At 31.6% G+C, this 14,280-nt stretch overlaps 1 protein-coding gene across 16 annotated transcripts in view; it reads left to right on the top strand.

Moving 5' to 3' along the window:
* The window catches only part of FNBP1 (formin binding protein 1), a 172,921-nt gene that overhangs the window by 84,215 nt on the left and 74,426 nt on the right, over positions 1-14,280 (top strand). For all 16 annotated transcript variants that reach the window (XM_031954819.1, XM_031954820.1, XM_031954832.1 and 13 more), the window contains exons 5-6: positions 13,178-13,240; positions 13,546-13,650. In XM_031954819.1, the coding sequence (XP_031810679.1) occupies positions 13,178-13,240; positions 13,546-13,650 (168 nt within the window). The remainder of the gene's footprint in view (positions 1-13,177; positions 13,241-13,545; positions 13,651-14,280) is intronic.

Below are 14,280 nucleotides of genomic sequence, written 5' to 3'. Positions count from 1 at the left end.
AATGACACTGGATTTTGGAAGGTCTTGAACAATTGACCTTTCCTGTGTAACTTTTGAATTTTACTCTGTAACCATCAAAGAAAAAACCTTTGAAGATTTTATGTCAGAAAAGAAAGGTGGAATTTCCAAAATTACTGGCTCATGTTTTTGCATGAAATTTCTCCAAATCCAGTGAAATAAAGTTAGAACAATACCATTTCATCTGGAAAATTTTAAAGATACTTAAATAGTTGATTCACTGAGAAAGTTATTCTCAGAGCAAAAAATAGTATGGTCTTATTTGATTTTTTATATGTTCAAGAGGAAAGAAGGGAAGGATAAGAAGAATGAAATTCCATTTGACGTCAGAATTTGATTAACGTATATCATTGAGTAGGCAATTTAAACTTATTTCTGCTTCTCTTTCTCCAACTATAAAGTTGAATACTTTCTACAGTACCCAAATGATTGAATTTAAGAATTACTAATCAGACATTATTATATTTGCAGGCTCATTGTTTTTTTTTTGTAATAAAAAAAATTATATTAAATGGATTGTTTTGAAAGCTGTAATTCTGACATTAAAATCCTAAAGGACTAGACAAATGAGTGCTCTAATTTTATAGATGGGGAAATAAGAATCCCATAGAAGTTAATATTTGACTTACAAAAACAGTATCATACAGGTAGCAAGTAGAAGAGAACCTAAATCATTTAACTCAAAAATAAATGTTCTTATTCCCATCTGATGTTTCTTTTATAATTATGATATATTCTAAATATGACAAGTGTTAGTTGAAAATGAGAGGGTATTTTGACAAGTAAATCTAGAAGTAGAACCTAGTGTTAAAAAGAGATGAATTTAAAAAGCAGGTTCTTAAAATCTTTATTAGTCATTTTTTTATTTCAATTTTTAGTCATTATGACATACTGATAGAGTTGGGAGAATAATATGTCATCTTAATTTTATCTTATAATGACTTGGTGCTTTTTTTAGTTGGCAAAACACTGAACTTTTTTTTTTTTTTTTTTTTTTTTTTTTTTACAATGGATACAATCAGTGATCAGATTTTTGGCAACTAGAATTTAAAATAGATTTTGACAGATATTGTTAATCTTTCTTCAGCCCTTAATTTAAAACACAAAATTAATAATTTTATGAGGAATAATTAATTTCTAAAATGTATAATACTTAATGGCAAATAATAATTTGCAAGTGAAATATTAACCAGCAGCATATTTGTTACAAAACTGTCCAGGGCACTGTTAAAAATGCAGTAAATACTGGGATTATATCCCAAAGAGATTATAAAGAAGGGAAAGGGACCTGTATGTGCACGAATGTTTGTGGCAGCCCTTTTTGTAGTGGCTAGAAACTGGAAACTGAATGGATGTCCATCAGTTGGAGAATGGCTGAATAAATTGTGGTATATGAAAATTATGGAATATTACTGTTCTGTAAGAAATGACCAACAGGATGATTTCAGAAAGGCCTGGAGAGACTTACACGAACTGATGCTGAGTGAAATGAGCAGGACCAGGAGATCATTATATACTTCTACAACAATACTAGATGATGACCAGTTCTGATGGATCAGGCCATCCTCAGCAACGAGATCAACCAAATCATTTCTAATGGAGCAGTAATGAACTGAACTAGCTATACCCAGAAAAAGAACTCTGGGGAGATGACTAAAAACCATTACATTGAATTCCCAATCCCTATATTTATGCCCACCTGCATTTTTGATTTCCTTCACAAGCTAATTGTACAATAATTCAGAGTGTGATTCTTTTTGTACAGCAAAATAATGTTTTGTTCATGTATACTTATTGTGTATCTAAGTTATATTTTAATATATTTTAACATCTACTGGTCATCCTGACATTTAGGGGAGGGGGTGGGGGGGTAAGAGGTGAAAAATTGGAACAAGAGGTTTGGCAATTGTTAATGCTGTAAAGTTACCCATGTATATATCCTGTAAATAAAAGGCTATTAAATAAAAAAAATTAAAAAAATAAAAATAAATAAAAATAAAAATGCAGTAAATTTACCAAATTTAATATAGTCTACAAATTCACCACATTTTAATGCAAACATGAATGAGTTGGTCCATACAGAATTTCAAAAACATACTTATTATGTTTTATTAATAAATACATATTTATGAAATAACCTGCCAGGGACGGTACTGCGCACTGGTGATAGATTCAGTGAATGAAACATTCCCTATTTGTAACTCTAATTTTAACAAGTTTTGGCAAATTTTCAACTCTTAACAGGAAAGAAAGTACACATTTAAATATGTACAAGACAAATACAAAAAAAAATTAATATGAAAAAATAGAAAGTATTTTAATGTGAAACATTTAATTAAACTTTAGCAGAAAGCCAAATTACTTGCACTAATGCTACTTGATATAATCAATTTATGCATGGACTGGACAAATTGTAATGTAGAAAATCTAGAAATGATTTCACATCTTTACATATATATTTTACTTCTATATTCATTCTTTGATAGAAATGAAATTTCATTTGCTAATATTAGCTATTCTTTTAGGAGACAGAAATGTATAGGATCAAGGACTAAAAGCATCCATGATAAATTATGTAGTCAAACCCTAACTTCTTATGATTAGGATCTCTTTTAATCAACTCAATCCAATGTGATTGGCATATTATCTGATGATCAAGGTGCAGTAACTTAAAGATCTAGAAGGAGAACCAGAATTTGGTTCTAGTTCTCAAAACACTCTCCTAAAAGAAGTCATACCACTCAGCACAACACTGGTGACTTACGAATTAATTCTTTTGAAAATATTCATTTTAAAGCATTCCATATACCTATATAGTGCAATTTTACAGTATATTTCATTTAAAGATTTTTGTACTTATCTCTTTTTAACTTCATTTCCAAATATCTTTTTTTTTCTAAAATCCTGCCACTCAGTGAAGCAGTTCATGAAACAAGAGCAACAAAATAGCAACAACAGAAAAGCAGGGGAAATGCAGTGTAGGCTAATTAATCAACTTAGTTTGTTATGATAATATACATAATGTTCTAATCCCATAAAACCATCTCTGTAAAGAAGGAAGGGAGTTGCATTTTCCTATTTCTTCTTCAATTTTCTTTTTTCTTTTTATGAATTCATCTCTTCTTTGGGAACAAATTTGATCATTAAAATTAGAATGTTCTGGTTTGGATTTCATTGTTGTATTTTCAGTTTTTTTTATGTACCATAGTTTGTTTAACTATTCCTCCTATTGATGGATATGTTTTGTTTCCTGCTCTCTGCTACCACAAAAGTGCTGCTATGAATGTTTTAGAGTATATAAGATCTTATTTTATTTTCTGCCTTAGACGTTCATGAGGTATATATCTGGTATTGTGATCTTTATGTCAAAGGATTTGACATTTGTCACTTTTTTGAAGATAATTTTTTAAGTAATTGATTTCTTTTTTTTTTTTTTACATCACTTTTATTTCCCACTGTGTTTGTCCTCTCCCATCCTGAGAAGGCCATCCCTTATTATGAAGAAAATGAAGAAGAAAGTACATTAAAGCTATTTTAAATTAAAGCTATTTATCATATTCAAAGTTTGACACTGTAAGAAGTATTGTTGAAGGCAAGAAGGGATCCATGCCTTTGATCCCTCATCTCTACAAAGAAAGTAGAGAGATGTATTCTCTTCAGTTCTTTAAGGACAAACTTTTTTCATTATAATTTTATCATTTCATTTTTATTGTTGTACTACTGCTTTTCTTTGTTTCCATGGTTGTTGATGTTGTATATATTGCTTACTTCATTTTCTATACATGCTTCAATATATTCATTTCATAGTAATATTCCATTCTGTTCATGTGTCTTAATTTACTTAGTCACTGTCTAATAAATGGGCATTCAATTTTTGACAACTACAAAAAAATTAGTAATAAATATTTTAGTTTATTTGAGGCCTTTCATTGATTTCCTTGAGGATATGCCTAGTGGTAGAATCTATAGATCAAAGAATATTTGTTAAATACTTATTACATGCCAGGCACTGTATTAAGTGCTAGGGATACAAAGAAAAGCAAGAAATCATCTCTGCTTCAAGGATGTCACAATAATGGGAGAAATATCATGAAAACCAATATTTTAAAACAAGATATGTACAGGATAAATTGGGGATAATAAATAGGGAGAAGGCACTAATCTTAATGGGAATCACAAAAGGTTTCTTGTAGAAAGTTTTTCTTAGCTAAGACTTGAAGGGAAGCCAATATATCCAGGAAGTAGAGATAAAAAAGAGAATTCCAGATAGTGTCTGGAGATGGAGTATTTTATGTGAATAAAATATATTGAAAGGAGTAAGTTTTAAGAAGACTGGAAAAGTAGGTGGGGGCTACGTTGTGAAAGACTTTGAATGCAACACAAGAGAATTTTGTATTTGACTGAGGTGAAAGGGAGCCATTGGAGTTTATTGAATGTGTGCAGGAGTTGTCATGGTTAGCTCCCTGTTTTAAGAAGTTCATTTGGCAGTTGAGTGGAGGATGTACTAGATTGAGAGAAACCTGCGTCAGGGAGACTAAGTAGCTAGCTATGGCAAAAATCCAGGTGTGACCATGATAAAGATCTGAACCAGAGTAGTGGCAGTGTCAGAGAGAAGATATATATTCAATAGTTGTTAAGGTAAAAGCAACAACACTCAGTTTATGGATTTGTATATTACAGGGTAAGAGAGTGAGAAATCAAGAATGATGATGAAATATTGTGTGATGGAGTGACTTCAAGGATAATCTTGTTCTTAATGGTAATGGAAAAGTTCTGAATTGGGAGTAGGGAATTTGGAAATAGGAAGATAATGACTTCAGTTTTAGATATGTTGCATTTAAGGTAACTCAAATGCATCATCCAATTTGAGTTGTCCAAAAAGTACTTGAAGATGTGAGATTGAAAGTTAGGAAAAAGATTAGAGATGAATAAGTAGATTTGAGAATCATTAGCATATAGAAAACAATTATAACCATGAAGTTGATGAGATTAAATAATAAAATAATAAATTGTGAAAAGATAAGAGGACCCAGGAGAGAGCCTTTGAGACCCTGGGGGATACCCATCTTTAGCAGACTTGACCTAGGTGAACAGATCCAGCAAAAGAAACTCAATGGGGTCTCTGGAATAGAGGTTAGGATACAGAAAGATTGGAAGAACTACTCTGATGAAGAGGTTAATGAATTAGGTAGGGACATCTAAAAGGACTGCTTTGCCATTGTGAAGATCCAGTTGGAGTTATGTGATATAAATTTGTAGTGGATCCAATGAACACAGTTTTCATGTTTTTTCAGCTTTATTAAGTTCTTATTTGGGTAGAAGCAAAGTCCACAGTAGATGGTGGGAATAATCTAAGGTTGAAGCTTGGCAGGGTCAGATTAGCAATATGATGATGATACAAGGGATTCAAGGAAAGATGGACAGAACAGAGTTGAATTGGGTCACTAAAAGGTCAAGATGAAGAAGAGAGGAGAGTGTAGCCAGTGTAGAGTTAATGGCCCGGGAAAGAATTGAGAGTTTGAGGTATTAGAGGTCAAGGAGATAATTAAGCACAGGGTTTAGAATTCAAGGCAGAGGAAGAGATGGAATGACACCCATTTTTGATGAGAAAGGAATTTGAGATTTCATGAGCATGGAGGTGCTGAATTTAACAAGATGATATTTAATAAGGATGAGGTAGTTTGAGATCCTACATTTGTGAAGTCAATTTTTTTTAATGCAAACAGGATGAATGGTGCATGCATAGATTTTATTGGACTGCAAGGTCAATGTAAGTTAGCATTTGAGACAGCAGACTAAAACTGTATTGTAGTTTAAGCTATGTTAAGAGAATTATAGTTTATAATTTCTGCAACAAAATAAGGTATAATCTCTTTGTGCTATTCACATTTTTTCAGTGATTGCTCTTCTAAATACGTTTTGCAATTCTTTAAAATGATTTTTGTAGTTTGATGTGGCAGTGAATAAATAGATTTAGGTGGAACTGTCATTTTAATTGTACTAACTCAATTTGTGAACAATTAATATTTCTTCATTTGCTTAGATCTGACTTTATTTGGAAAGTGTTTTGTAATTGTGTTCTTATAGTTCTTGAATTTGTATTGACAGATAGACTCCCAGGTATCTTATATTGTCTGTAGTTTTTTTAGATAGAATTTCTCTTTGTCTCTTCTTGCTGGACTGTGTTGGTAATTATAGAAATGCTGATGATCTATATGTTTTCATTTTGTAAACTGCAACTTTGTTAAAGTTGTTAATTTCTTAAATTAGTATTTTAAGTTAATTCTCCAAGATTCTTTAAGTATATCATCATATTGTCTGCAAAGAATGATAGTTTTGGTTTTTTGTTGCTCATTGTTCTTTGATTTCATTTTCTTGTCTTACTGCTATAGCTAGCATTTCTAATACATTTTTGAATAATTGTGGTAAAAAATGGACATTCTTATTTTTGTCACTTTTTTTTTTTTTTTTTCCTGAGGCAATTGGAGTTAAGTGACTTGCCCAGTGTCACACAGCGAGGAAGTGTTAAGTGTCTGAAATCAAATTTGAACTCAGGTCCTCCAGACGTCAGGACTGGTACTCTATCCACTGCACCACCTAGCTGCCCCTATTTTGGTCACTTTTAAAAAACAAAATTGCATCTTTTTCTAAATTCAATTAGTTCAATCTCACTAAAAAATGTATTTGGTTTATCTCTCTTTATTTTCTTTTATTCTAAAATTAAAGCACAAAAATTGAGCATTTCCATAGACACACTAGAATATGAGCGTTTTGTATGAAATCATAAATTTCCATTTCATTCTACTTGCTTTTAAAATAATGTACAATATACTTTAACATATTTAATATGTATGGGACTATCTGCCATCCAAGGGAGGGGGTGAAGGGAAGGAAGGGAAAAGTTGGAACAGAAGTTTTTGCAAGTGTCAATGTTGAAAAATTACCCATGCATATGTTTTGTCAATAAAAAGCTATAATAAAAAAAATAATGTATAAAATTAATTCTTTGGGCAGAACTCTTACAGGTAAGAGTATTGAGGGGGAGGGAGAAATAGGGAAGAAGAAGAAAGGGTTCTGTTGCCCAATTGGCCAGTTCAGTGGGTCCCCAGTGGGGCAGCCCTACTCACAGCAGTTGTCTGTCCTTTGTTCTCAAAGAGGACCATGATATCAGGGAGGTGAGGCCATGACATGCAAATAAGTTGTATTTAAGTGAGGGTAGACAGTGTAAAGTCATCAGTCTCACTTTCTCCTCCAGAGCCATGTGGATCCAGTGGCAAAATATAGATCAGGATAATTGGAGATGGCTCTGGATGCAGTAGGAGACTTTTTAAGCTAAGGTCTGTCTCTCTATGTCTGTCTGTCTGTCTCTCTCCCCATATATGCATACATACATATATATGTATTATAAATATACATATATATTTTCCCCCAGTTACATGTAAAGCAATTTTTTTACATTTGTCTTTAAAGTTTTGAGTTTCAGATTCTCCCCCTTCCTCCCCACATCCTTCCACATTGAGAAGGCTCATGTGAAATTGTGTAAAGTATTTACATAAAAGTCATGTTATAAAAGAAAACATAGATTTCCCCCCCTCAAAAAAATAACCCTTAAGAAAAAAGTGTGCTTCAGGCTCTATTCAGACACAATCAGTTCTTTTTCTGGGTATGGATATAAACTAAGGTCTTTTAACTGGTTTCAGTTTAACTCAGCCCACACTCATTTTTCGATTAAGAATAGGTAATATTTGGAGCTTAGAATGGTCTTTTTTACCCAGTTAAAAAAAAAAATCCAGTCTGGGAGGGGAAGACCCTTTGGGTTTCCAGCCAGAACAGAAACAATTGCTATTTACATTCACTTTAAGTCAATCTGGGCCCAAACTATGACCAAGTAGGGTATAATATTGGACCTGTTGTTGAGCAGTCAATGAGATCTCAAGTGGTTTGAGTTGAAGGCATGGTCTTTAAGAAAGATATCTTAAAAGTAAATCTCAAGACATCTTGGGAGGTTTCAGGAATCAAAAAATAGTTACATTCCTTTTGGCAGAGCACCAACTCATAATGGTATGTAGAAAAAAACCAAAGAACCAAAAAAAAAAAAAGAAAGAATTGTGTTGCTCAACTAACCAGTTAAGTTGGATCTGTAGTAGGGCAGCTCTACTCACTGAGGCTGTTCTAAGTTGGATGAATGGGTGTGAAGCCTCAGTCAGATTGAAATTATTAAAAGATCCTAGCTTGAAAAGGCAAGGTGCCTCCCACTGTCTTCAGTGCCATCTCTAGTTTTCTTGATCTATATCTTGCCACTGGATCCAGATGACTCTGGAGAAGGAAGTGAGACTGGTGGCTTTTTACAGCCCTCCCTCACATAAATCCAACTTATTTGTTTTTCGTGGCATCACCTCCCTGATATCATGGTCCTCTTTGAGAATGAAGGAAAAGCAACAATAAAACAAGAAAATAAATTCTATCTGTTACTGTCAAAATGGTTCAGCTTATCTATGCTTCCTTTTAAACTTCTGTTTTTTTCCGTGCATTAAAAAAATGTTTCAGAGGCCTTATTTTTGTCATCACTCTTGCTAATCTTGCTTATTTCCTCATACTTCACTTGCATTAAAAACAAATGGGAAAAAACTCAATAGCCCTTGTAATAAGCATAGTCGAAAATAATGAATCCACAGAGATCTTCAAAAATATATGTTTTTGCACCATATGTCTGTCTATTTTATCTCTGTCATAAGATAGGTCACTTGTTTCGTCACTGATTGTAATTCTCAAGTTTTTCAAAGTTGTTTTTCTTTATAATGTTTCTGTCCAGGCAAATGTAATCCTTGCTTTCAGGTGTCTGAGGCTAGCGGATCATCTGTGCTTTAATGGTTTGAATAATGCAGCAGAGCTAAGCTGGTTGAGTGTTTCCACGAAGTCCAGCACCAGTATATGAGTTCTTAGAAGCAAGGGGACATCAAACTGCCTAAGGAAGGACTAACTGACCCAAGCTGGAATTAGATTAGGTCAAAGGGCTCATGACAGTCAGTAGTAAGATTATGAAATATCTTTTATATTTAAGTTCAGCTAACAGCTAACGAGTTCTTTTTGAACTTGTTGTAGTTGACAGTGCTATTTTAAACCTTTTTGTTTTTTGCCAAAATGTTTTCTGGATTTTTCAGCAGTTCTAATGAAATAGGGCATGCTTCCCAGTGATAGGCAGGAACCAACATGTACTAGCTATTAACTTTTCAGTGTGAATATTTAAACTGGAAATTGGTAAGCATTACAAATCAGGACTTGATTTTTTTTTTAATTTTATTGATTCTCTAAACTTAAAAAAGTAATGGAAAATACTAATAAATGCAAATCAATAATAAAAACCTTATTGTGCACTTTAAAATTTTTGTCAGAATATTTTTGGGGGAGGCAATTGGGTTAAGTGACTTGCCCAGGGCCACACACTAGTAAGTGTCTGAGGCTGGATTTGAACTCAGGTCCTCCTGAGTTCAGACCAGTATTCTATCCACTGCACCATGTAGTTGCCCCCAAAATATTTTTAAAACATTGGAACATTGGAAGAAGCATTTCTCAAGTGCCTACTTTGTGCTGGAAACTATGCTAAGTGTTTTAGAAATATTATCTCATTTGATTATTTATTTAATTTGTTTCAATGATGACTTTCCTTTTTTTCTTTTTGATGTCACATAATTTTGATAATTAAACTTTTATAATATGAATTTTCAAATTATTATTCTCTTTTCATTTCTACTTCATTTTCATTATTTCCCTTGATATTGTAGATCTTTGTATACCTCTGAATGAATTTTGTCATTTTTTTTTCAATATTTTGGCAAGTTCTATAAAATAACTAGTAGTTAGTGTGGTATAGACCAAATCTGTAAAACAATGTTCTCATTTCCATTATATTGTTTTTTCCTAACCTGGGTATGGGAATATCCCTTCATTTATTTTAATTATTTTATTTATTATTGTGTTATTTAATACTTTATTTATTTAAAATATTCTGTCAATGAATTTATTATATGTCTTGTTTGTGGCTCAGTAAATTGAAAGACAAACATTTTATTGTTTTGGTAGTTCTAATGAAATTTCCTTTTCTATTATATTTTTCTAGATTTTTTTCTCAACATAGCATAGAAATACCAATGTTTATTTAGTTTCTTGTCACATTGTTTAAATCTGTTGTTTGAATTTCTATATTAGCCATGCTTTTTTATGATAATTATTTTGTTATCTACAAATAGAGATGATTTTTTTTCTCTCTCTTTTCCAATGTTTATATGTTAATTTATGTATTATTTCCTATTACTAGCATTTCCAGAATTTTGTCTAATAACAGTGGAAAGAGGGGACAGCTTTGTGGCTGTCCCTGATCTCCTCTTCCTCATATTTATTGGAATAATTTATGGCATTTCCTTGTTGCAGATGTTATCCTTTAGGTGAGGTGTGTGTGTGTGTGTGTGTGTGTGTGTGTGTGTGTACACACATCTATATTTCTTTGTTATTAAAACAAAGGCTCTCCTTAAATCTGCCATTTTTGTAACAGTATCCAAAAGGAAATACTGTCATTTGTTCAATTTTTGTTGAACCTGTGTTAGCTATTAATGACCATTTTTATACTTATTAAGTGCCTGTAAACTCCCCTTTTTTATAATATAATAATATAATAAAAAGCTTATTTTTCAAAATATGTGCAAAGATAGTTTTCAACATTCACCCCTGCAAAATCTTGTGTTCCAAAATTTTCTCCCTTCTTCACCACCTCTCTCCTCCTTTAGACAGCAAGCAGTGTTGAACGTGCAATTCTTCTAAATATATTTTTACATTATCATGCCACACAAGAAAAATCAGATCAAAAGGGGGGAAAATGGGAAAGAAAAAGAAAAAAACAAGCAAGCAAACAACAACAAAAAAGGTAAAAATACTGTGTTGTGATCCACATTCAATCTCCATAGTCATCTCTCTGGATGGAGATAGCGCATTGGTTCTCTCTCTTCCAAGTCTTTTGGAATTGGCCTGAATCATCTTATTATTGAAAAGACCCAAGTCCATCACAGTTGATCATGACATAATCTTTTTGTTGCTATATACAATATTCTTTTGCTTCCATTTACTTCACTTATCATCAGTTCATATAAGTCTCTCCAAACCTTTCTGAAATTATCTTGCTGATTGTTTCTTATAGAATAATAATATTCCATTACATTCATATGCCATAACTTATTCAGCCATTCCTGATGGGTATCTACTCAATTTCAGTTCTTTGCCATTACAAAAAGGGCTGCTACAAATATTTTTGCACATGTGGGTCCTTTTCTTTTCTTTTTTTTTTTTTTTTCTTTTGATCTCCTTGGCATACAGGCCCAGTAAAGACACTGCTGGATCAAAGGGTATGCACAGTTTGATAGTCCTTTGAGCTATCCAAATTGGTCTTCAGAATGGTTGAATCAGTTCACAACTCCAACAGCAATGTATTAATGTCTCATGAACTGTCCTTTATTAATGAAATTAAGAATTTTGCTAGTAAAAAAAAGTCTAAGTCACTGACTTAGAGTTTGATCAATCCACTTCTTTCATCTTTTTACACATCAGGACAATATTTAACAATTTCTTGTCTTTTTTCCTTTACTGTTCTACAAAATTTATCAGAGATCATAGTTGACACCTCAAAAATCACAATGTCAATTCTTAATGCTGTGTGATATTAATTTTCATTGATTTCTAATTGTAAGTAAGTAATATCACAAATGCAAGAATACTTTTAAAATCAGGCATTGTGAGGAAACAGAGCTTTTACAAATAATATGCTTAAATTAATAAAAAGTTTATGGTTTACTAAGTCAGATTGCCCTCTTTGGGAAGTAGAGGAGAAGAAAAGAGGGAGAAAAAATTTTGGAACTCAGAATCTTCAAATAAGTAAATGTTGAAAACTGTCTTTACTTGTAATTGAAAAAAAAAAGCAATACTATTAAGTGAAAAATTAAAATAAAAAAAGAAAGCTTTACAGTGTTTTTTTTGTTTTGTTTTGTTTGTTTGTTTGTTTTTTGGTAAAGCTGTTACCACACTCTAGTTGGTAAAATTACTATGCTGTGCTTTACCTTACAATAAAGTGACTCTCAAATGACAGGAAGTGTGCTTTTGCGTCACTTATTTTTACCATTGTGTAGAAATTCTTCAGACTTTAGAAAGTCAGGGGAATTTTTTCTGTTATTCTGAAAAACTATCTTATCCATTTGAGTTTATATCTGGAGAAATTTTTATTTTTATACTTCTCAAAAATAAATTACTTGTGATTGTTTAAAAAAATTAAGAAGAACAAATTAACTGAAGGGAATATTCAATGCTTGTATCTAGTGCCTGAGAAATTCTTGTTTTATTTGGCAGTCAATTCTAATAGAAAGGCTGCTTTATTAAAAAAAAAAAAAAGATTATTAAGGTGAAAAGCATTAGATAATTTTCACATTAGGTACTATAAATCTTCAGCTAGCACTAACTGTACTGTTTATCTTAGTATCATTGGAAAAGATGATTACAATATAGTTGTTGCTAAACTTTGGAGATGGCTTTGCATTTTTTTATTTTTCTGGGATATATAATTGTCTTGACAACTGATAGGATTGGAATAGACCTCCAAAATTGTGAGATTCAGTCCTCAAACTGAACTAATAACATATAGATTTTTTATAAATAAAAAATCTAAATTAATTTTTATTAAAATGTTTATACTTTATTTGTATTTTACAAATGTATAAATAACTTATAAAATATATTCTTATTTTTTGGAATGAAAATTTTATTTTTCAAACTTTTTGTTGGTAGCTTATTTTTATATTGTCTTCATTTTCCAGTACTTTCTCCCCCACTCAGAGAGTTATCTTATATAACAAAGAATCAGAAAGGAAATTTTTAAAAAGTTTAGCACTTCAGCTAAATCCAACCATGTGTGTGTGTGTGTGTGTGTGTGTGTGTGTGTGTGTATATATATATATATATAGTTGGATTGGAAATTCTGAAACATGTCTTCTTCAACTAATATTCTTAATCCACTTTACTATGTTTTTCTTTTTCTCATTTTGAATTCTTAAATTTATTTTAACCATAAGTTTATTTTCATATGTGAGAATTTTTATCATATTTATATTTCTTCTCCTTCTAGCATTTCCATGATGGTCGGAAGGCACAACAGCACATTGAAACTTGCTGGAAACAACTTGAATCAGTAAGTGAAACCTTTAAAAATATATTCATCGACTTTTTCAAAGCAACTTTAATGGAATTTTTTTTAAATAGTTCTAAGATAAGGTGAGTCCTAAAGGAGTACAATGAATATTATATTTTCTTAACAAGTATTTGTCCTGTTTGTTACTGAAATATATGCACATTTTAAGTGAAAGTATATGACACTGATTTCAGCAAATTATTTTAGACATAGGTGCTCTTTATTGAGCTTAATTTTAAGTAATTTATTTTGCTTCTTTGTAATGGTTTCATAATTAACTTTGTACTTTTCTTTTTGGCTTCTAGAGTAAACGACGATTTGAGAGAGATTGCAAAGAAGCTGACAGAGCACAACAGTATTTTGAAAAAATGGATGCTGACATTAATGTTACGAAAGCAGATGTTGAAAAGGTATACTCTGTCATATTTTTTCTTTCACTTCCCTATTAATCTTTGTCACTATTTGTCATTATCTTGAATCAGTTCTGCACAAAGTTCTACTTTCACATCCCACAGAAAGTACATTATTTGTGATGTTTCTCCTTTGTTGTTATTACTTTAAATTGCAGGATTTAAATTCAGTTGTTCTCACCATTGTGAATTTGGGAAATATAGTTATTGTTTGTATTATCACTAAGAAAAAAGGAGAAGTATTTTGGTACCAAATGTGAAAAGTATATAAGGAAGCTGACCTTAATAATCTCCTAAAAAACAAAACAAAACACCTTTCCTGTTAAAGAGTTGATTGCCAAATAAATCAAGAATTACCCATGTACTAGACACAAACATTGAATATTCCTCCCATTGATTTGGTTTTTTTCTTTACTTTTTTTTAACAATCATAAATAATTTATTTTTGAGAATCATTTAATGTGAAATTATACAAATAAAATTCTAAGGTATCCAGGGTGTTAACGTGGTCATCACAGATGGTAATCATGAAAACAATTGGCAAACATATTGAAGGAGGACTTAATCAGCCCCTGTATACAATTGGACACAGTTGTGTCATGTACCCTAAAACTCTAAACACTCTCTAAA

This window comes from Sarcophilus harrisii, chromosome 2 (assembly GCF_902635505.1).
Source record: "Sarcophilus harrisii chromosome 2, mSarHar1.11, whole genome shotgun sequence".
Classification (NCBI taxonomy): Eukaryota; Metazoa; Chordata; class Mammalia; order Dasyuromorphia; family Dasyuridae; genus Sarcophilus; species Sarcophilus harrisii.
Note: the sequence above shows the minus strand (reverse complement) of the source record. Positions and strands in the feature narration are given on the sequence as shown.